We start from the raw sequence: 24027 nt of genomic DNA on the forward strand, positions 1-24027 counted from the left end.
TGAATGAATATCACGAATAATAATTTCACAGTAACGTCATGAAAATAATATGAATGTCATTATATTATTCCTTTTTTGCCAGAATATCACGAATAATAATTTCACAGTAACGTCATGAAAATAATATGAATGTCATTATATTATTCCTTTTTTGCCAATTTTTCTGTTTTAGGAGAGCTTGTGTATGAGCGATCGTATGTCAAACTCTATTGACAGGTAAGCTTGGGTGATAAGAAATACATAAGGTCCTGATTTTGGGTTCGTTGGAGCACTTACACATGATCAGTCTGTCGTACACCAGATTTTCTCATGTTTTAGACCCCATTGGATGGGTATGAATCCAAATTTATGACATACAAGCAACATAAAACCACTTTATTATTACTATTTTTTGGTAACATACGAAAATCTACTTACAGTGAAAAATCCAGATGCGATCACCATATCAGAAACCAAACAATATGGATGCAGATGGCAGCATACCACTGGCAAAGTTATACTCAATTCTTCTTAAGAAACTCAACGAAATAGGTGTTGAAAGCGGAGCGGATGACGCGGAAGCCTTGGTATCCAGACTCCTTAGCCAAGGCCTCAAACTCCCCCGTCCTCTCTTTTCCGCCGGGGTTGTGAGCTAACATGATCACGTCGATATGGACAACTACCTTGATGGCAAGGCTGCTGTCCGGAGCTACTGGACGAATGCACATTCAGGAAGAATCACCTTCCCATTGTCGGGGAGCGCGGTATAGCAGTTCTTCAAAATTTCAAATAATGCTCGTCACTCCATTCGTGACATATCCACTTGTGAGATTGCATACGCAATTTGATATTAGTTTCAAATATATTAAGAAACTAAGCTCTTACAGGTGTTGAGAATGAGTTCCACATTGATGGGAGGAGAGGCCTTACACCGACTTATAAGAGGTTGGGTTACTCCCTATATTATTATGGTGGAACCTCAACTTTCTTAATGGTATCAGAGCAGGTTGTCCACACGTGAGGAGCAGTGTTAAGAAGAAGTATCACATTGATGGGAGGAGAGACTTTACACAGGCTTATAAGAGGTTGGGCTACTCCCTATATTACCAATTGATTTTATGGTAGAACCTCAACTTTCTTCAATAAGAATCTGATATTGCTACAAAATAGTCATTGACTCTCTTTTTGACAAATAATAACTCACCTTCATGAAAATTGCATCTCCCTTTGGAACACTTACAAACATGTCTCCTCCAACATGATCCACACCTATATCAAACATCCATAGACCTCGTATAATACAAAAGAATTCTATGTATGCCGTCTGTTTTTTTTTATAAGGTGGAATGTTTTGAAGAAATCTCACTGGCCATCAATTTTATTAACTTTAATCCTATATGTTGAGAGAGTTGATTACTTAGGTAAAAAATTGCACGTTAGATCTTTGATTTTAGGTTATAAGTATTAGATTGTGTATTCAAACTCGAATTCTATGTAATCATTGTGAAATCAAAAGTTGTGTATAAACAGAACCTCAAATTGTTAATTTGTGCATGTAATTGTGAAATGAAAATTATTGGTTGGTGTAGGCCCTATGTAATGGTATTTACAAGAGTGTGTGGCATCGAGCCGTTACCAATACTGAGAAAGCAAGGCTCTCAGTAACTTTATTCCTCTGCCCACAAGACGATGCTCTAATAAGCCCAGCAAAAGCTCTCTAAGGAATGGATCTGCAGCCATATATAGGGGCTACACTTATGCTGAGTATTATAAAAAGTTTTGGACTCGGGACTTGGAGAAAGACCATTGTTTGGACTCGGGACTTGGAGAAAGACCTTTTCAAGTTCCAGCAGCAGCCCCAGCCTCATCAAATATATATGTGTGTGTGTGTGTGTTTGTTTATTAAATAACGTTATTTATATGCACAAAACTAATCACATTGCTGAGTGTTGTTGCACTTTAAAATAGGAGTGGACTCTACAAGTGTGCGTGGAACATGCATGTGTAAGAGAATCTATAACAATGGGGTCAATTTTGTGCGTATAACTATTTACTTTATTTATTTATTGCCTATCTGATTAGGGCTCCTCATGGCGGTATGAATGCTTCTGTAATTTGGTTGATTTACTTTGTTGATCATAATACTAGTTTGAATGAACATTTTGAATAATAATTGTACAGGTATGTCATAAAAATAATATAAATGTCATTTTATGATTCCTTTCTTTCCAATTTTCTCTGTTTTAGAAGTGTTCTTGTGCATGAGCGGTTGTGCCGAATTCTGTTGACAGGTAAGTTTGAGTGTCAAGAAAATACATGAGGTCCTGATTTTGTGCTTGTGGCAGCACAAACACTTGATCTGCCCGTAGTACACCAGATTTTTGTGGTGTTAGACCTCATTGCATAAGTATGAATCCAAATTTATGACATATAAGCAACATAAAATCCTTTTCTTACTACACTTTCTTACTACTTTTTGTGGAATACATGAAGTCTACTTATGGTGAAAAATCCGCATGCGATCACTATATCAAAAACCAAAGCAATATGGATGCATATGGCAGCATACCATAGCCAAGGTTACTTCAAATTCTTCTTAAGAAATTCATTGACATTGCTGTGGAAAGCGGAGCACATGACGCGGAAGCCTTGGAATCCAGATCCCTTAGCCAAGGCCTCAAAGTCTCAAACTCATCCTCTGTCCTCTCTTTTCTGCCGGGGTTGTTAGCTAACATGATCACGTCGATATGGTTAGCTAACTTGGTGGCAAGGCTGCTCTTTCGAGATGCCGGAATAATGATCTCAACAAGAATCACCTTCCCATTGTCAGGGAGCGCAGCGTAGCAGTTCTTCAAAAGTTTCAAGCAATGCTCGTCACTCCAATCGTGACATATATGCTATAAGATTGCATGCACAATATGATATTCGTTCCAAATAATATTAAGCAACTAAGCTTAAAAAATTGATATTAGCACTACAAAATAGTCATTGACTCTCTTTTGGATAAATAATAACTCACTTTCATGACAATTGCATCTCCCTTTGGAACACTTACAAACATGTCTCCTCCAACATGCTCCACACCTATATCCAACATTCATAGACCTCATATTCATTAGGGAAAATGATAAATAGTACAACCATGATTTGTTTTTATATAAGCAAATATTAGAGGAAGAGAAATCATACTTCAGAGAGATCGAGTGTAAAGGTGAATGCTTTTAAGTAACTGTTGACACTAGAAATTACAATGTCTACTTGGTGCGCATGCCAAATGATTATGAGCTAACTTAAGAATAACGAATGTGGGTGTGCCAATTCACAACCGAACTTGGTCAGGCAAGTATAATTGATGTGGTGGTAGTGGGGAATGCACTGCTAAGTTCTACACCTGAACGATTTGGGCAGAGGAAGGAACACATCTCGACCTTGGGTTCTAGAACCTGAAGACAAATTTACTAGATCACTGCGAGGTTCAATAACTGGTTCGACTTTCACTGTGCTGAATAAATGGTAATTAGGTAACACCTCATTTTACTGAGCTATTGAGATGACCTATTTAGGTGAAAGAATTGCAAACTCTTCACCCGCCAAGACTTGAATACCAACGAACAACAATGTTGTTCACTTATCCAAACTGAAAGTGCTCCTAAATTGTTTGGTTCCACTGCTCCACTGGGTTAGGACAGTTAGTGTTCTTCTCAGTGGTGTGAGAAGGGTTTCGCGTAGAGCAAGGTTTTTCGTGTAAAGCGTTTACGCTGTTTGTTCAGTTGAATGAGCTTTCAATGTTGAAGAGCCTCTTCTATTTATACGCAAAGCTTTCATGATAAACAAGTATGCCGAGGCAGAGTCCTAATGGGATTATGTTTGCTTAATATTTGCTTGAATATTCCCTTTATGCCTTCTTAGCCAAAAGTTCGTCTCTATTTAATCTCGGCCTCTCACACTCTCATCAGAACTCTAAACCTAGTCCCATGGTGAGATTCATTCATGTTTATATGGTCGCGTAGGCATTCGAATCCTTGGAATAGTTCATATTTATCCATAGTTTATACTGATCTTTGTAATTTCAGTTTGTGCAAGACTCGACCAAGTCACCCCTATACTTAAACTTTTCATAGTCCTACCTCCATGAGGACTCGGTCAAACTAATCCTACTCGTGGCCTAAAATCCCACTAACTTGAAAGATTTGACTAGGCTGAGAACCATGATCATTGGGTCAACTCATCTCAGCTCAAGTTGTTATTCAGGCCCAAACAGTAACTAACAACAAACATTATCAGAAACGAAGAACATACCAGGATATTGGGGAGCATCTTTGATGACATGAGGCAAGTCAAAGTTAATGTCCTTAATTGAGGGGTACTTAGAGACAATCATGTGAATAACACTACCGATGCCATCACCAACATCAACGACGGATGTGAGGCCCTCAAAACCAAGTAGGTCTTAAGAAGTTTCTTCATGGCAATGCTAGAGTGGTCAGCCATTGCCCTGTTAAAAACCTTGTTGAATCTAGGGTCAGTGCCATGGTACTCAAAAGTAGTCATTCCATAGGCCTTGTTGAATGCAATTCCTCCTTCAAGAACATCATCTTTAAAGTGGTACCTGCACAAGCCCAAAACAAGCATACCCATCATGGATACTGCTCTCTTAAGGTCCTTATTTTGAGGACCTGTGCGGTTTTGTTTTCATATAAACTTTCAAATTAATCTTATGGGTAGGTTAAGCTATCAACTTAATAATTCCTATTACACCGAAACAAAATAATTTTGCAAACTGATTAAATTAAAAAAATTTCTCGCGTGAAACCTTCCGTCTTCTTTTCCAATTTCTCTCTCCCCCACATCCCCTTCATTTCTCCATCTCTCTCCCGATCGTTCACTCCCCTTCTCTCCTCATGAGTTTTATATTTTTTGCTTTTCACATATGAAAAAAGGGAGAATGACCTGTTTCAAAATTTTCACCACCTTCGGAAAATGTAAAAATAGGGTTCACACGTTCAAGAAGAAGGGAAACCCAATTTTGAGGTTTTGTAACTAACTGAGTTTGGATATTATTGATAAAAGATAGAATTGAATTGATGTGAACAATCATTAGGGTTTATACAACTGGATTAACTTTTAGATATTTGATGAGAAGATTAGATTTTCTAGATGGAAGAGATTCGACATGACATGAAACCTTCTTCTATCCTCTTTTTTTTTTTTTTTTTTTTTTGTTTGATCAGTTAGGATTTTGTTTCACTGTGATAGAATATTTAAGTTGATAGCTTAATGTACTGTTAGATTAATCTGATGTCTCATATTAAAAAGAACCTCACATGTCCTCAAAATGAGGACCTTAGCAGAGCAATTATGGCTGTGAGTGTGACATATACATAGCTGTTTTCCTAAGGTCTTCATTTTGAGGATTTGTGAGGTCTTTTTGTATATGAGCTCTCATATTAATCTTATGATAGATTAAACTATCAACTTAAATAATCTTTGCACTGAAACACAATAATTCTGCAAAGTGATTAAATAAATAAAAAATTATGTTAAACCTTTCATCTTCTTCCCCTACCCTTTCTCTCCTCCACAGCCTTCGTCTGTCCATCTCTCTCTCTTGATCGTTTACTCCCTTCTCTCCTCCTGAGTTTTTTGTTTTTTTTTCTTTTAACGTATAAAAAAGGGAGATGGAGCTATTTCAAAATTTTCACTATCATCGAAAATTTTCATATAAAAAGGGGTTTATACGTTCAATAAGAAGAGGATCCCAATTTTCGAAACCATCCAATCTCAATTTGAATATTATTGATAAAAGATTAGAGGAAATTGGTTGTGAAAAGTTATTATGTTTTATGTAATTGGATTTGCTTTGTTTAGAGACTAGGTTTTGCAAATGGAGAGGATTCAACATGACGTGAAATCTTTTTTATTTTATTTTATTTTTGTTTTATCAATTAGTATTTTATTTCCTTGTAACAGAAATTATTTAACTTAATCTACCGCACCTATGGAAAAATAAAATAATTAAAACGTAGAGTTCTACAAGGGAAAAAGATTAATAAGAAAGAAAGGTTTGAAATTGAAACACTGTGGTGTGATAAATTTCCAATCATGTCGATCCGTCCCCAACCACTAAATCGGCCAAAAGTAATATGAACAAAGAAGAACACAATAGGAAAAATAGAAAACAATCACATATTCAAGCCACAACTCGCAGTTAGTAACATTTTTATGATTTTATTCTAATCAACCTATTTAAAACCCATTAATTAATGTTTGTTAACGATCAAATTAAGATGATAAACTAAGAAGAATAATGGTAATTACCAGCTCTCAACAAGGACCTTGTCCTGAGTCAGGAGTAAGTGAGGAGCAATGGACAAACCATCTTCGTTCTTTGTCAATAACTTGCAGACGGGGCCGAGGCCGTACAGCCGCTCTACTTTGCCATCGGGTAGCGTGCGGAGGGAGTAAGTGAGGATGGAGTAGCTGGCCAGGAGGCGCAGCTTGCGGTCCAGAATGACGGGGGCGTCAGGGTTCCTGGTCGGCAGCTGCGAAGCTAAGTCCTCCGGAGAAACGAAAGCGCCAGGCCCGGCTTTTGCCATGATCTCGAGGAGGTCGAGCTCGAGGGCTGCCTTGAGCACCATGGGGGGAACGGAGGCGGAGGCTAGCTGCATGGCATCGAGGTTGGTTTCTTCGTCGGAGACTTGGGTTGGAGTCATCTGAGTCTCTCTGGTCGAACGCATTTGTTGGATTTGGTGTTGGTGGGGGGAGAGAGAGAGAGAGAGAGAGGAGGACTGAGAGTGGAATAGATGGGTGTAATAATGGGTGTACTAACCGGCAATATATAGGGATTTGTTTGCTCACCTACCACCATTGAGGTGGTATCAATGTTTTGTAATGTTGTTACGAAAATTGATTTTAAATTGTCGAGAGTTCTGTTTGGGCCCAAAATAATATTATTGGGCCGAGTGTAGGTCTATGTTCGGTCCAAAGCTTTTCCAAATATACTATGGGCTGCTTGATGATCTTGGGCCGTTCAGTAAAGGTGGTCGAGTTCTATTGTCAGAAAAAGTAGTTTGGATGAGCGGATGGGTCGAAGAAATCCCAATACGATAAGGGGGCCTAGTGCAATATGGATTCTCGGCCGGCAATGAATACGGCCTCAAAAAGGGGGTGAGTTCAAAGTCCTAATAGGAGTAGGATTGGTCGAGATAAAGTTGGAACAGAATAAGAAGTCCTAATCCGAATATGGTTTCAACTGGATCTTAAGGAGGACTTGTTGCTATAAATAGAGAGCAGAGTGCATCATTCAAGCCTCTCTAATTCAACACACAATTACCCTGCGTAAACCTGTCAAACATCTTAAGATTTTTTTTATTTTCTTTTTCCGCCGACACATCTTCAGTTTGGATAAATAGCACTGTGAAGGCAACCGGCGAACATCTTCAATTTGGATAAACAACATTGTTGCCGTAGAATCAGCCGACCGAGGAGCATCTTCAGTTTGGATAAACAGCACTGCGTCGAGGCCGACTAGTTATCTATCCAAGTCTCAATCGAGAAGGGTTTCCGAATCCTTATTGGCAGAGGTCATCTTATTAGCCTTCTTGGCGAAGTAAGGTGTTACAAGTTACGACATTCGGCGCATTGAACGCCGAGTGATTTTATGATTGGATACTTACAAATGAGTTTTAGAGTTCAGCATTCTAACGGCCGAACCACATTTACCATCAATACATATATCTCCTTTGAGTACTTGTGTCCATATAGCCTGGTGTCGATTCGACGTGCTTATACTCTTATAAATATAATCACTGTGACCGAATCCGACGCCGACGGTTCGTGAACTTCAAAGAACTAGCAGCTTTGTCTTCAGACTCGAGAATCCAAAGACCGAGACTTGTTCCTTCCTCAGCCGCAATTGCAAGATCAAGAAGTCAGCAACGCGTTCAACACAACATCAACAAATCGTACTCCTCGGCCAGGCTCGGCCAACGAGTTGGCATGCCCCATATCAATCGAATGACGTAGTTGGCTCATTAGTTACTCGGCCTGCGCGCCACATAGGCTTTGTAATTTTTAGGGTCAACAAGTTCACAAGAGTCTTAGTGCTCAGAGTTCTTTTAGCATTCATTAATAAGAGAAATGTGTGATTTTATCCCTCGTAATATCGTTTTTAAAAAGAAATATAAACAAATTTATTGATAATTTACAAATCCAAAATTTCTTATAAAAAAAGTGCAGTTTTTCTTCAATACAAGGTTATACTCCATGGTTTAAATTAACACAAACGCATTTCACATGGTTCGACTAATATATTGTTCTCTGTGTACGTCACCACTTGCATTACCTATTAAAGTAAGAAGGAATACAACAAAATGTCAACCTTTCAAACCAATGGCGAACGAACTAAGAAAAGTCTCTCTGCCGAATACAACATGACAACGAATTATGTAATGGTGCCCTTGTAGCAGGTGATGGAGTCCTTGTTATTGTTTATTTATTCATTATTTAGATGGTGTTTGAAAAGATTTCTCTTAGTTGATCCGGCAAAACAAGTTAAATTATGTAAGAATAGAATAGTTAAAACATAGAGTTAAAGTTCTAAAAAGCGTTAAACGCTAGTCAGGCAAGCGTCTGGGTGGGCTAGACGAGCGCATTGACAGGTCTAAATGCAATTTCTTAATTTTTAAACTCTTTGAGATTAATTGCTTAACATCAAGCGGCATATGAGGCAGTGAGAATTTTTAGAACATTCGAAAAATATTATAAGAAAGAAACTTTTTCATAGTGAAACACTGGTGTGGTTGGTGAAGTGGTCCCAGCTTTCCACTCATTTTAGTTATGTAGCAATCCTAAAATAGGTGAACAGTCATCACCAATCCATTGTTACGTATCTTGTTCGAGTACGACGCATATGTCGTCTATTTATTATCCTACCTGAAGATCAAAGAAAGAAATATATGTCGACTGTTTATATCCCAAAATAGTCAAAAAGTTAGGCATCGTCCTCTCGAGTCTTCTGCCTTCCGTTAAAACTGAACTAATCATACTGCAAAGTATTTTAGCTCAATCACCTTAAAATGACGATAATATTCAGCACTTTATTACCATTAAATTTCTAAATCTGTTTAATTATAAATATAAATCTCAAAATTTAAACATAAACACATCCACTCAAATTAAACAGCTTCACCAAAGAATCATTCAGAACTCTAAAACTCGGACAAGAATGATCAATTTCCAATCATGTCCGTCCCGAACGACCAAATTGGCCAAAAGTAATGTGAACAAAAAAAGCCATGTTAGTAAAGGATAATGCTAGGTAAATTAATTTTTGGGTAATGTTAGGGAGACTAAATATTCAAATTAAATTTGGTAAATTAAATGACATAGAAGTTAATGATTGAATTATCATTTAAGTGTTAATTAACGTGTGGGTAATGTTAGGGAGACTAAATTTGTAAAGAAAATTTACAAACTAAATGATGTATCACCATTACGAATGAGCACATTTACCAACGCTTGAGTAATTTAGTTTACAAAATTTTGTCTACAAATTTAGTTTCCCTACCATTACCCTTAACGTGTTTATTTTTTATTAGTAACACATCATTTAGTCTATCTAGTATTACTCTTAATTTTTTAGACTAATTTTTTAAAGAAATATGAACAAATTTAATGATTACTTACAAATCCAAACTTTCTTATCAAAAAGTGCAGTTTTGCTTCGAGAGTTATTTGTTGATTTTTCTTTCGAATTTGTATGAAGCTGTCAATTTCTTTATAAACTAAAATTAGCCAATTACTCCCCCTAAACTTTTATAATTGACCAATTTTTCCTCTGAACTTTAATTTTATAATCGCAAAAAGATATTTTTATCCCTAATGTAGACAACATAATTGATTTTTTCTTCTTCTTCTCTTCCGCTAGTTCACTCCGCACACTTTTTGTTTGAATTTTAAAATTTAGGGGAAAATTTTTAATTATAAAAGTTCAGGGGGTAATCGGCTAAAGTTAAAACTTAGGGGGTAAATTGTCCAATTCTAAAAGTTTACGGCTAAGGTTATAACTTAGGGGTAAATTGGCCAATTCTAAAAGTTTAAGGAAGTAATCGTCAATAAAAAATTGATAGCTCTTTACAAGTTCAGGAAGAAGATCAACCAACACCTCCTTCTTCAATACATGTCATACTCAATGGGTTATAAGTTCGACTATGATATATTGTTCGATTGGATTTGGAGTGGTAGGTTGGATCTGTATACATCACTTCGAGCATAAGGATTACCTAGTAAAGTACGAAGAAATACAAGAAGAAGTAAAACCCTTCAATCCAACATGACAAGGGAGAATTGGGAAAAAATAGTGAATTGCTCCTCTGAAGTCCTTGTAGCTGGTGATAGAGCATAATTTACAATAAGGTGTTCCTTCTTTATTTATTTCTCTTAATTTCTGGTGTTTGAAAAGATTTAAGTTCAAACTTTTTGTCCATAGTTATTGATCCGGCAAAACCAGTTAAGTAATTCAAGCAATTGTGAAATGAAACAAAGAGGCTGAAATGGCATTGGACAAATACACCTGATATTTATAAAAGAGTAATTTGCGTAGAACGCGTTTATCGTTATTGTGATATTTCAATTCAATAATGTAAAACATCTTAAAAATTTTACACATAACATTGTATAACAAAAATAAAATGTCATGATAAATACGTTTATATAAGTTCTTATCAAGCATCATATATTTTCGTAAAGCTCAAAAAGGTAGATAGTATATAAAGAACCATATATTTTCGTGAAGCTTAATAAGGTAGATAGCATATACTAATTGAGATGATGTCATTGTCATGGTATGTGTCATCCTGGCTAATAGATCTATGAAGGAAAATTTAGTATGAACTCGTATAACTTCTCTATACTCAGCTTAACTTTAAACTTAAAATATCTTTATTATCATATTGCATAATTACCATCAAGGATAAAATAAAATTAATAATAAAAAAATTATCAATAAACTCATTCTCAATAATCAAACCCTAATCATTATGTAATATTGCTCTTATGTTCTATCGTGGAAAAAAAATCATAAGACGCTCTCATATAGAAAAATAAGCTTTTTTTTACGGATAAACGGTAATTTTGAAGTTTTGGATCGTCCAACTTTTATCATTGTCATCATCATACTACCACCACCACCATCCACCAACCCTACCACCATCGTCATCATCTCCAACATTACTTGTCACCTCCATGAAACCTACTTGTACTTCTGCTACTACTGTTGCCAAAACAACAAACAGCGGCTGATCAAGATCAACGGCAAGACAGAAGAAGAGGAGGAGGGAAGACAGATGGCACAGGTTTTCACTAGTACTGCTACCTCTTATATATTATATCAAAACCCTACTTATTGTATGAGTAGTATTTCTCAGACAAAAAGGGGTTATCCAACTCTTCGGCTCAAGGGGATCAAGCGTATCGGTCCAACCATTTACTACGTCAACCTAGCAAATCCACGCGTACATAGCTTTTTCTAAATTTTTGGCTACCAGCTATTTCACTTTTAGTTATCCCTTTTAATTAAGTAATGAAAGTTTTTTTCTTTAATTACATGGTCAGATGTACTCATACCTAATTAGTAGCTAGTCTTGTTGTGTAGCTGTAAACATGTGAGAGCATAATAATTATTGCACTTCGTTCCATTTTGTTTGCATACCGTTGAGTGTTGATAATTAATGATGCAATCTTATTACCAATTTATTTATATATTCTGAAAAATATTACATTTCTCAATTTCTAACTTCCGTGCATGACTTGCTAGCTGTTATTCCCAGTACTACAAGTCAACCGACAAAATATGCATGCATTTATAAAACTAGCTAGGGTTTGGTTAATTTGGTTTGACTCTCGTAGTCTCATGGCAGCTATGTTTAATTAGATTAATGGATTTAATTAACATGGATCTTCACCAAACTGATCCAGGTATTTTTTAATGTGAAAAATAATGATTGTAAAGATAAATTTACATGTTGAATTAAATTTGTAAGAGTAGTTTAGATAATAAATTACGATTTAAAAAGATATTAATAATTTAATTAAAAATAATACAGATCTAAAAAGTATGTTCTGTGCCGAAAAAAATTATATAGGCTTCAAATAAAATTTCTCATACATAAAAAAATGATGTGACTATTTAATAAGGGGCAGGTATGCATTTTTTCACCTAAGATTCCCTGAAAGATCAAATCAATTGGTGAGCGGAACCTGTCCATATCCGAAAGTTAACCTAATTTATATAAATGTGGTGGCGTAACTTAGACCTTAGACAAGACCTTCTCCATAATAATTCAGGTACTGTATTGATTTCTTCGACTCCACTTTTAAACCGAACAAGTTTGGTTCTCATACTTAATTGGGACAATATTCTAGAAGAGTGCTTGGACCATCATTCTCACATACAAGTTGTGTAGGTGAGTTGAGAGAAATGTTAAGAAGACTCTTTTAAAAGTGAAATTTTTTGTTAACTTATAGTTTAATGTCAAATTTCATGTCAACATTATAAAATGTTGTGCAAAAAACATGAGATGACAGAGAATCAGTTTCAAAATTAATCCTAGCCACACCAAATTAGGTAATTCTATGAAAACTCACATTTCAATGATCCAAACAAAAGTGTTGAACATTACTAGACATCGAATATTACTATCTATTAATGTTTGCTCAAATTAATTACTCAAAACAGTATGAAACAACCAGTTTGTTGAAAATTGAAATATAAACTCCATGAAGTATTAAGTAGGTGCACAAGCATGTGAATATCTTAGTGAATAGAGTTAGATTTTTATCTATATGCGTGTCAGGTTCGAAATCCTCCTTAATTATTGTAAGAGATATGCTAAGGAGACTCTCTCAAAAGTATGACTCTCCATAGATTCTCTGCAACCTCATGTTTATTACATAATATTTTATAATGTTGGCACGAAAATTAACGTTAAAACATAAGGTAAAAAATTTCATGTACGACATCTATTCTTCTTTAAAGGTGGAATGTTTTAAAGAAATCTCACTCGCAATCAATTTTATTAATTAACTTTAAATCTATCCGTTGAGAGTTGATTACTTAGGTAAAAAATTGCACTAGAGCGTTGATTTTAAGTTATAAGTATCAAATTGTGTATACAAACTCGAATTCTATCCAATGGTTGATAGACACCCTAAAACAATCAACCATAGTGATAAGTTCAATCAAAGGTAAAGAAAATTGAAGAAATGAGATTTTGTCATCGAGTCGACTCTTTAAGCAAATCCACATAATAATGATCATATTATACCTTAAAATTGAAACCGTAAAAAAAAAAGTGATTATTTACATGAATATAAACCATTCCCATAAATGAGATCAAAGTTAAATAATATTGATTGTCACTGAGATTTTCTCAAAACGCAAGTTCTTTCACAAAGAAAAAAACATTGCATAGAGAGAATCTCAAATTGTCAATTTGCACGTGTAATTGTAAAATCAAAATTATTGGTTGGTGCATGCTCTAAGTAATGGGATTTAGCGTCAAGCCGTTACCAACACTGTTAGAGCGAGGCTCACAGTAGCTTCATTCATCTGCCCATAAGACGATGCTCTGATACGCCCACAAAAAACTCTCATAGAGGATAGGTCTTTATTTTTTCTTTATGGCAGCACAGACACATGCTCTATCCGTCGTACACCGTGTTTTTACATGTTTTACACGCCATTGCAAGCGTATGAATCCAAATTTATAACATACAACGAACATAAAATCACTTTCTTATTACCATTTTTTTTTTTTTTTTGTAACATATAAACCTAGTTATGGTGAAAAATATGCGACCACCATATCAAAATAAAAGCAATATGAATGCAGACGGCAGCATACCACTGCCAAAGTTATACTCAAATCTTCTTAAGAAACTCAATGACATAAGTGTTGAAAGCGGAGCAGATGACGTGGAAACCCTTGAATCCAGATCCCTTAGCCAAGGCCTCAAACTCCTTCTCCGTCCGCTCTTTTCCTCCGGGGTTGTGAGCTAACATGATCACGTCGATATGGACAACACCCTTGGTGGCAAGGCTGCTGGCTGGAGCTACTGGAAGAATGCACTCAGCAAGAATCACCTTCCCATTGTCAGGGAGCGCGGTATAACAGTTCTTCAAAAATTTCAAGCAATGATCGTCACTCCAGTCGTGACATATAAACTGTAAGATTGCATACATGATTTGAGATAGTTCCAAATTATTATGCAACTAAGCTCTTATAAGAAATTGATATTAGCACTACAAAATAGTCATCAACTCTCTTTTTGATAAATAATAACTAACCTTCATGAAAATTGCATCCCCCTTTGGAACACTTACAAACATGTCTCCTCCAACATGCTCCACACCTACATCCAACATCCATAGATCTAATATTCATTAGGGAAAATGATAAATAGTACAAACATAAGCAATATTAGAGGAGGAGAAATTGAACTTGAGAAAGATCGAGGTAAAGGTGAATGCTTTTTAAGCAATTGAACTACAAGCATTATCAAAAATGAAAATATACCAGGATATTGGGGAGCATCTTCTATGACATGAGGCAGGTCGAAGTTAATACCCTTAATCGAGGGGTACTTAGAAACGATCATGTTAATAACAGCGCCAGTGCCACCGCCAACATCTACTACGGATGTGAGGCCCTCAAAGCCCTTGTAGGTCTCTAGAAGTTTTTTCATGGTAATGGTAGAGTGGGCAGCCATTCCTGCGTTGAAGACCTTGTTGAATCTAGGGTCAGTGCCATGGTACTCAAAAGCAGTCATTCCATAGGCCTTGTTGAATGGAATTCCTCCTTCAAGAACAGCATCTTTCAAGTGGTACCTGCACAAACCCAAAACAAGCATACATGTCACTCTCAGAACCAAAAGCATATAGTATGTGTAAAATAACGAAACAACACGTCGTTGATCAGTCATATGGGTATGGCTCATATGTGACCTAGGCCAAGCCATCTACCACGTGTTTCAATGCCCCCATAACTCACAAGCATCAAATAACAAGGAATTGTTGACATAATTATTGTATTGATGTGGATTACGTTATTTTGCAAAGCAGTATCCTCTTATATTCGATTATACAGTTTTATTCTGACGTTCTTATGAAAATGATGGAGGAGGAGATTTAAATCACCTCTAGCAAATTGACCTAATTCACATTCGAGCTTTATAAAAGAATAGAATAATTAAAGTGTTAGACAATGGAGTCATACAAAGGAAAAATGTTAAGATGTAATTAGAATATCCTACATTTTTTTTCCTAGCTTGTTTAAATTAAACATATGTTCCTTTACAAAATTCGATTAAGATGTTTTGGTCAATTGCCAACTAGGCATTTTTTAAATTTTTTTAATATATATCTACTTAAACTATCTAGCAACTAAATTCCTACAATTTACGAATTTTAAATTCATGGCTTTATTAGAATTATTAATTTAACTAATTTTTCAATGTCACTAAAAAAAGAGAAACCTTTTATTTTTGTTATTATATTTAATTAGCCTCTTCTTCTATTTTTTAAAAAAAAAAAGTCACTAATAATTTTAGAAAAAAAACTTCATTAATTTGTTAAAATTTTAGTAAGTTATAAAATAATATATTTAAAACTTATAATACATTTTGAAAATAAACATACCGATTTTTTATGTTTAGATTCTAAATATACTAAGGAACAAAATGTACTAAAAATCTAAATGTACCATAAAAGCAAATATACCTATATTATGGGTAATCAAACGTACTTCTGATAAACTTGTAAAAAAAATTTCGACCAAAAAAAAAAAAAAAACTTGTAAAAAAAAAATGTTTAATTAAAATTTTAAAATAAATAAATATTTAATCACCAAAATTGAAAAACGAGACTTTTTTATCAATCGCCTCAAAGATTAACAAAAAAGAAACGTTTGACAATGAAACGTTGCCACTTCTAATTTGGTAAGTGGCAATCCTAAAACAAGGAGTCATCATCAAACCGTTGTTCGTATCTTAGTCGAGTACGACGCATATGTCGTCCATTTATTAATCTTACCTGAAGATCAAAGAAAGAAAGAAAAATATGTCGTCCGTTTTATACCCCATTCACTCTATACAAGTCAACAAGTTTGGCATCGTCCTCTCGAGTCTTCTGCCTTTCATTAAGATTGGACCAATTAATATTCTAAAATGTTAAGGTTGAATAGCACGGATAATAATACTCACCATTTTATTAGAAGAATTTAAATTTTTAAATCTTGTCCAAAAAATAAATATAAATTTCAAAACTTAAATTAATAATAAAATAATGAGCAACAGCAAGTCAAATTAAACGGTCACATAGAAGAATCTTTCGAAAACTGTGACAAGAACGATCAATTTCCAGTCTTGTCTGTCCCCAAGTACAAATTTTTTATTGTAACGAGAACAAGTAGTACATTACGTGTTTTTATGTAAGTGGTAAAAAATTTTATTTTTTAAGTTATTAACTTTTTAACATATATATTATATTATTTTTATAATATACCATCTCGTGTGCCGATTACATAGAAAAAATCTCTCGTCCCCAACGACCAAATCAGGAAGAAATTTTTAATTATGACGGAATATAGATAGTACACCACGTGTTTTTATGTAAGTGGTGAAAAATTTTACTTTTTAGGTTATTAACTTTTTAACACACATATTCCACTATTTGTATAATGATACGTGAGGTACAACCTCGTGTACCCATCACATTGAAAAATCTCTGCAAATCGGACAAAAGTAATACGAACAAAGAAGAAAATAGTAGAGAAAGAGAAAGGTTAAGTAGACTGTTTTAACCGTGGAATTACTTACGGAATATTTGTCATATTATTTTTTGACATAATATTTTATAATATTAATATAAAAAATTATGTCAAAAATATGAGAGGATAAAGAGTCTATGAAGAGTCACTTTAGCGTTTTCCAAAAAGAAACATTAAGTAGACTCTCCATAGACTCTGACAACTTAAGTTTTTGGCATAAAATTTATAATATTAGTACGAAAAATGAATAGAAATTGAGATGATCGAGAGTTTATAAAAAATCTCATTTTGATAGAATCTCTGTGTTTTATCTCTTAGTAGAAAGGATAATATTGGGTAGATAAACTTTTTAGACAAAATTTGTAATTGATTTGATGTGTCATCAATAAAAATAAACATGTTAATCAAAATATCAATAAACACATTATATAGTTTGTAAAATGAGAAATGTTAAGACGACTCTCATTGGACTCTCTGCCATATTATGTTTTTTACAAAATGTTTTTATAATGCTGACAAAAAAATTAACGTTAAACTCTAAAGTGACAGAAAGTACATGGAAATTGTCACTTTTAGAGAATCCTCTTAACATTTCTCTGATAAAATATGTATTAAATATATAGTATCTATAACATTACTCTACTCTACTAATAAGGGTAATGCTAAGAAGATTAAATTTTTAAACTAAATGTTGTAAATTAAATGATATAGTTGCAATAATTGGATTATTACGTAAATGTTGATTACCGTTATTTGTTATTGATAATATATAATTTAATTTAACAAATTAGTCTCCTTAATAACCCCCTAAAAATATAGATAACAATCACCTACTCAAGGCCCCGACTCACAGTTAGTAACATTTTTATGATTTTATTCAGATCAACCTATTTAAAACCCATTATTAATGTTTGTTTACGATCAAATTAAGATGATAAATTAAGAAGAATGGTAATTACCAGCTCTCCATAAGGACCTTGTCCTGATTCATGAGGCAGAGAGGAGCAATGGAAACACCATCCTCGTTCTTTATCAAGAACTTGCAGACGGGGCCGAGGCCGTACAGCCGCTCGACATTGCCGTCGCGAAGCGTGCGGAGGGAGTAAGTGAGGATGGAGTAGCTGGCCAGGAGGCGCAGCATGCGGTCCAGCATGACGGTGGCGTCAGGGTTCTTGGTCGGCAGCTGCGAAGCTAAGTCCGCCGGAGAAACGAAAGCGCCAGGCCCTGCTCTCGCCATGATCTCGAGGAGGTCGAGCTCAAGGGCTGCATTGAGCACCATGGGGAGAACAGAGGCGCTGGCTAGCTGCATGGCGAAGAGGTTTGCTTCTTCGTCTTCGTCGGAGACTTGGGTTGGAGTCATCTGAGTCTTTCCGGTCGAACCCATTTTTTGGATTTGGTGTTGGAGGAGAGAGAGAGAGAGAGAGAGAGAGAGAGAGAGGAGGAGAAGGAGAAATGAGGGTAGAAGATATGGGTGTGCTAACTGGCAATATATAGGGATTTGTTTGCTCGCCCACCACCTTTGATGTGGTACCAAGGTGTCGACCACCATGCAGGACCCCACATGCCTCCCACAGATCTTACCCTTTAAGGGTTGGTTTGTCATTGTTGTATTTTGAAAAGAAAAAAACTATTTCTGTTGTACTATGAGAATAAGCTCATTTTTACTGTTTTACGTTTTCAACCTTTTTTTCACCTGAAATGTGAAAATAAGCTGTTTTAAGTGTTTACCAAACATCTTCTTTTTTTATACCCATTTTTTATAAAAGCACATCAGTACCAGATAGTACTAAGTCTGGCTTTATACTGTACTCTTTATCTGGTTTTGTTTTGTTTTATTTCTTTTTAGGGATCCTTAAAATCAAACTCAACTCTGGGCTAAATGCTATTTTTTAGGTATTATTTCCCCCTCCCCCCAAAACCCAACCTAACACATGCTAAATGTATGGGCTAAAAGCTAAAAGTCAAATTTCCCCCCCCCCAGGATTTAGCCCAGAAAATGGTGTGGGCACCACCAACGGGACCTCACCCACATGGGCATGTCTTCCAAGATTTATTGAATCCAACAGCTGAGATTAAATATAATCAAATCTAACGGTAAAAAAAATATCTAATGACCCAAATTTAAATCCAACGGCTAAAATAATTTAAAAAAAATTACTTAACTCAAAATTCATCCAAATTTAGTAATTTTTCAATATTTATCGGAATTTAAATATTTTTAGGTAAAAATGTTTATAAAATTAAATTATCATAGTGTACAAATTTTTTTTTTTTTTTTAAATTAGCCTAAATTTATTCTTTAATAATCTTTGGCTAAAAAATTTAGGCCAGAAGGGTTGGAGCAGAAAAACTGTTTTTGGGCTAAAACCTAAATTTTCTGGGCTAAAAATTTCATGTTTTAGCCCAAGGGTTGAAGATAGTCTAAGAGTATTTATTCTTATATTTAAGGTAGAAAATTATTATTAGCACTTCAAAAATCTCATTTGGTACTCTAAACTTTATATAATTAAAAAGAAATATATACTTATGAGGAGTGTAGAATGAGATTTTTGAAGTGCTAATAACAATTCCCTTAAGGTATTGTGTTTAACATTTTTCCCTCTTAGTTTTGTTTTTGAAATTTATATGAACAAACTTAATGATAATTTACATATCCAAACTTTGAGGGCGAGTCAGGGCGCAATAGTAATGTTGGTCCGTTGTAACCGGAAAGTCATAGATTCGAGTCGTGGAATAGCCTATTTACAAAATAAGAATAATAGTGCGTACGATAAACGTTTATCACCACAAAACAGAAAGTCTTGTTGGCTTGCAGGCCCTTTACAAATCCAAAACTTTCCTATCAAAAAGTTTAGTTTTCTTCAATACAATGTTATACTCGATGGTTTAAATTAACGTGAACGCATTTTACACCAGCACATGTACTGATATATTGTTCTCTTGGAGTTGGAGTTGGGAGAACTGGAAAAAAGAAGAAGTGAATTGCTCCTTTTTGAAGTCCTTGTAGCTGGTGATAGAGCATAGTTTACAATAAGGTCGTTGTTATTTATTTATTATATGTTATGGTGTTTGAAAAGTTTTTAAGTCCAAAGTTTTTCTCCCTAGTTGATCTGGCAAAACAAGTTACTTAATCCAAGAATTGTGAAATGAAACAAAGAAGCTTGAATGGCATTGGACAAACTATAAAGGCATTTTAGCCAAAATTGTCTCTAAGATTTGCATAATACATCACTTTGGTCCCTGAGATTGAAAATCAATAGAAATGGTCCCTAAGATTGTCCACCATTAAAAATTCCGTTAAGTGTCCGAGAACTCTTGACTAGAAGTTTAGGCAATTTTCAAGGCTTCGTATGAAAATAAGAAAGTGTAGAACAAGATTATACCTATTTTGAAGCCCAATGGTTGTAGGAGATGGCCGAAAAATAGCCTGAAAGGTGACTGGTCCGCTGAAAATTTTGAAAACTCGCCGAAAACTGGGTAAACTTTAAACATTCATAACTTCTTCAATACTCAACTAAATCGAGTGATTCAAATACGAAAATCATACTTCTTAACGAGATGAAGAGAATTGTACCTTTTTAGACAGATAATTCGCCATGGTTTGGCTGGAAAATGGCTCAAAAGTGGCTAACTCAAGACCAAGACAGCCACTTTGAAGCCATTTTTTCAGCCAAACCATGGTGATTTAGCCGAAAAAAAAAGTACCATTCTCTTCGTCTCATCGAGAAGTATGGTTTTCGTTTTTTGAATCACTCGATTTCGTTGAGTATTGAAGAAGTTATGAACGTTTAAAATTTACCCAGTTTCCAACTAGTTTTCCAGTTTTCCGGCGAACCAGTCACCTTTCAGGCTATCTCCAGCAACCATTGGGCTTTCAAGTAGGTATAATCTTGTTCTACACTTTCCTATCTTCATTTTGATATATTATGGGTCGAATTTGGTTAAGAACAATTGAGTTACAAAGCTTTGAAAATTGCCCAAACTTTCGTCCAGGGACACTTAACGAAGTTTTTAACAAAATGACCAAAATAATGGATGGTGGACAATCTCAAGGACCATTTCTATTGATTTTCAATCTTAGGGACCAAAGTGATGTGTTATGCAAATCTTAGGTACCATTTTGGCTAAAAAACCAACTATAAAAGAGCAATTTGCATGGAATGAATTTTTTGTTATTATGCTGCTTCAGTTCAATAATGTAATAAAATGCCTAAAATAATTTACACTAACATTACATAATAGAAATGAAACATCACGTGATGATAAACACGTTCCATATATCAAGCATCATAAGTATGGTGATGTTAGGTCATCTCTAACTGAAGGATCCAGAGGGCTAAAAGGCCGAAAATAGATCGAAAACAGTCTCTATTTTTTTTTCCTATAAATACCTAAACCATTCATTCACTATTCCTCACAAAATTTTCACCATTCCTACACCATTTCAATTCTCATATTTTCTTTCCTCTTTCAAAAATTTATCCTTCAAATTTTTCAATAATTTTCAAATGGCCTCGTCTACAATGAAAGGTAGGGCTTGGAGTCGAAAAGAAGATGAAGCTCCTTGCAAGGCTTATAGATGGGTGTCCGAAGATAGTGTGCATGGGAATTGTCAAACAAATGACGGTGTTTGGACTCGTGTATCCAAAAAATACTTAGAGTTCTATGAAGGCACCACTCCACTGAATATCTGAAACCACGAGAGTTGTTTTTCAAGATCGAAGAAACATCTCCAGCTAAGTTTGAACAAATGACATCAAGCATTGTTAGCAATCGCAAGTAGACATGAAAGCGACGCTAATTACTACAACGAAGTAAGTGTTTTCACAATTTATTTTAAATATTTAATTATATTACATTTAATTTCATAAATTAATTTCCTTTAATTTTTGTAATTATATTTTTAGGTACGCCAAGTGGAGGAATTGTATATGGAGAGCAGCTCGAAACCCTTTCAGTTTCATAGTTGTTGGGAAATTTGTAAAGGGTAGGTGTTATTTGAAGATCCACCTCAACATAGAGCTCCTATGCCGGTGTTCGGAACTGCATCCTTAGCTGCAGATATGGATGAAGATGGATCTCTTACCATTCAACAAATAAGGGTAGAAAATCCGTCTTCGGGTGAAGGTTTCATACTTAGGGCTATGGGACGAAACAAAGCGCGAAGGTTAAAGGAAAATGGTAAGGCAAATGATGATTACGCCTCTCAACATGAAGTGGTGGCCTCATTGCGATTAATGGCAGAGCAAAATGCCCTTGAGGCAGAAGAAAGGAAGTGTAGGCATGAAGAACGAGCCAAAAAAAATACAAGAAAAGATGGATGATAAGAATATAGAAAGGAACACTTCGAATTACACTGCAATGAGTAAGGCCTATTTTGATAGGAAAAAAAGAAAAAGAAATTATGACTCGGCGATAGTTCTTTACCTCTGACTATACTCCTACAATGGTGGATGATGAAGATGATGTTGATTATGGATATTAAATTTAAGTTGTTGTAGTTTTTAAATTCAAGTTAATGTTGTTTTTAGATTTAATTTGTAGTTTTAAATTTAATTTGTAGTTTTTAAATTTAATTTGTTGTTTTTAAATTTAAGTTGTAGTTTTTAAATAATAAATTATGTTTGGCCCTATGGTCCTTTGGCCCTCGGTTGGAGACAAAGGCAAATATGGGCATGTACTGTTCATTAAAATATTAATATCTTGGAGGGCCAGAAAGCTAAAACTAGCCCTTTAACCAGCCCTCGGTTGGAGATGACCTTAATTACCTTAGACAACAATTGTGCCTTCTCTATAATAATTAAGGTATTGTTCGATTTCTTTTACTCCACTTAAGCTGAAATGGTTTGGTTCTCTTACTTCATTGGGACAATATTCTAGAAGAGTGCATGTACCATCTTAATGCACACATAAATTGTGTGGGTGAGTTGATTAGAGCAGTTTCACTCCACGAATGCAATAATTGTCTAGGTAATTTGGCAAAGGTAATTATTGTCTAAGTGAATAGTAATTACCCGAGTGCTTTTTTATTTCGTAAAATAAATTGCCTAGGCAGTTGACATTAAAAAATTAGTTTTAAAAAAAAAATTATTAAAAATATAAGTTTGTTTGGTTTCGAATAAGATTTTTAACAAATCATGTCACGCTATGTGTGATTATTCGAAATTAAAATTTTTTTGGAAATATTTCGATTAGATTTTTAACGAATCTCATAGCGCCACGTGTCATGATCCTGTAATTTCTATTTTTTATAATTTTTAATATTTATTTGTTGCCTAATTAATATGAACCGTTGGATTGCAAAACAACCCATATTATGCCGTGTGGGCCAAAATTAATAAGTGTTTTCTTTAGATTTTGCTTTTATTTTTTATTTCCTGAAAAACTAGACCGTAGGATAGAAACTTTGTGTAAATTGAACTGCTGAGGGTTGAGTGTGCATGCAGTGCGGGCCCCAACGCTGCAGGTTTGGCCAGTTGACTTGCCTCACGCGTGAACTACATGCGCCTGACCGAAAAAAAAAAAAAAAACATTGCTAAGGCCAGCTCCATTTAGGCGTTGAGTTGGGCTATTCCTGGCCAATTGAGCAATTCGGCTCTGCTTCCTTCCACCGTAGCTCGACTCATTGGCCTGGGGTGGAAAGGATTTTGGGGGTTTTGAGGGATTTAGTCACCCAACTGCTTGAGCAATTGAGAAGAGTGGACTTGCTCTTATTGCCATTCTTGTTTTGTAAGTCTCACACACACAAATGATTACAATCAGTTTCAAAATTAATCTAAATAATCCTAGGGAAATTGATCACATTTCAATGATAAAAACAGAAAAGGTTAACAGGTTAATAATTTCTGGATATCGAATATATTAATTTCAATATCTGCTCAAACTAATCATTAATACAAAATCCATTAGGTAAGTCGATAAATGGTGTTATTTAATAGGCTAGGGTTTGACAAACGGCACCGTCACATCTCACCTAATTTTTTGAACATGTTGATGACGGATCGGAATTTGGATGCAGCTCTTGGTGACCAAAACAAATTGCAATTCCACCTCTTAGTTGGACCCTTCTCTTTTTGTCGGGAAGAAAAGTAATCTTTCCAGAGATAAAAAGGCTCGTGAAAATTGAGAACCAAAAGAATTCCAAAGGTCTCCCCTCTTTAACAAAGCTTCTTCACCAACCATGCAAAAGGATTAAAAATTTAAGGGAGTAGTTGTGCAACGT

General features: G+C 35.0%; 1 protein-coding gene and 1 pseudogene across 1 annotated transcript; both read right to left on the bottom strand.

Moving 5' to 3' along the window:
* Window positions 1-2344: 2344 nt before the first annotated feature.
* Window positions 2345-6757, bottom strand: LOC137735112 (caffeic acid 3-O-methyltransferase-like; annotated as a pseudogene).
* Window positions 6758-13758: 7001 nt separating this feature from the next.
* On the bottom strand, window positions 13759-18227 carry LOC137733844 (caffeic acid 3-O-methyltransferase-like). The gene is made up of 4 exons (XM_068473037.1): window positions 17765-18227; window positions 14556-14866; window positions 14327-14391; window positions 13759-14203 (listed from the first exon to the last, which is right to left on the bottom strand). Exons 1-4 carry the CDS (start codon window positions 18187-18189, stop codon window positions 13901-13903), a joined length of 1104 nt encoding a protein of 367 aa, XP_068329138.1. The 5' UTR covers window positions 18190-18227; the 3' UTR covers window positions 13759-13900.
* Between the last annotated feature and the right edge of the window lie 5800 nt (window positions 18228-24027).

Source organism: Pyrus communis, chromosome 5 (genome assembly GCF_963583255.1).
Source record: "Pyrus communis chromosome 5, drPyrComm1.1, whole genome shotgun sequence".
NCBI classification, from domain to species: domain Eukaryota; kingdom Viridiplantae; phylum Streptophyta; class Magnoliopsida; order Rosales; family Rosaceae; genus Pyrus; species Pyrus communis.

Coding starts and splice junctions, on each gene's coding strand:
- LOC137733844 (XM_068473037.1), bottom strand. CDS start 18,189: ATGGGTTCGACCGGAAAGACTCAGATGACTCCAACCCAAGTCTCCGAC. Junction 14,392..14,555: donor AGATGCTCCCCAATATCCTG/GTATATTTTCAT, acceptor TGTTGGATGTAG/GTGTGGAGCATGTTGGAGGA. Junction 14,204..14,326: donor GGGATGCAATTTTCATGAAG/GTTAGTTATTAT, acceptor GCAATCTTACAG/TTTATATGTCACGACTGGAG.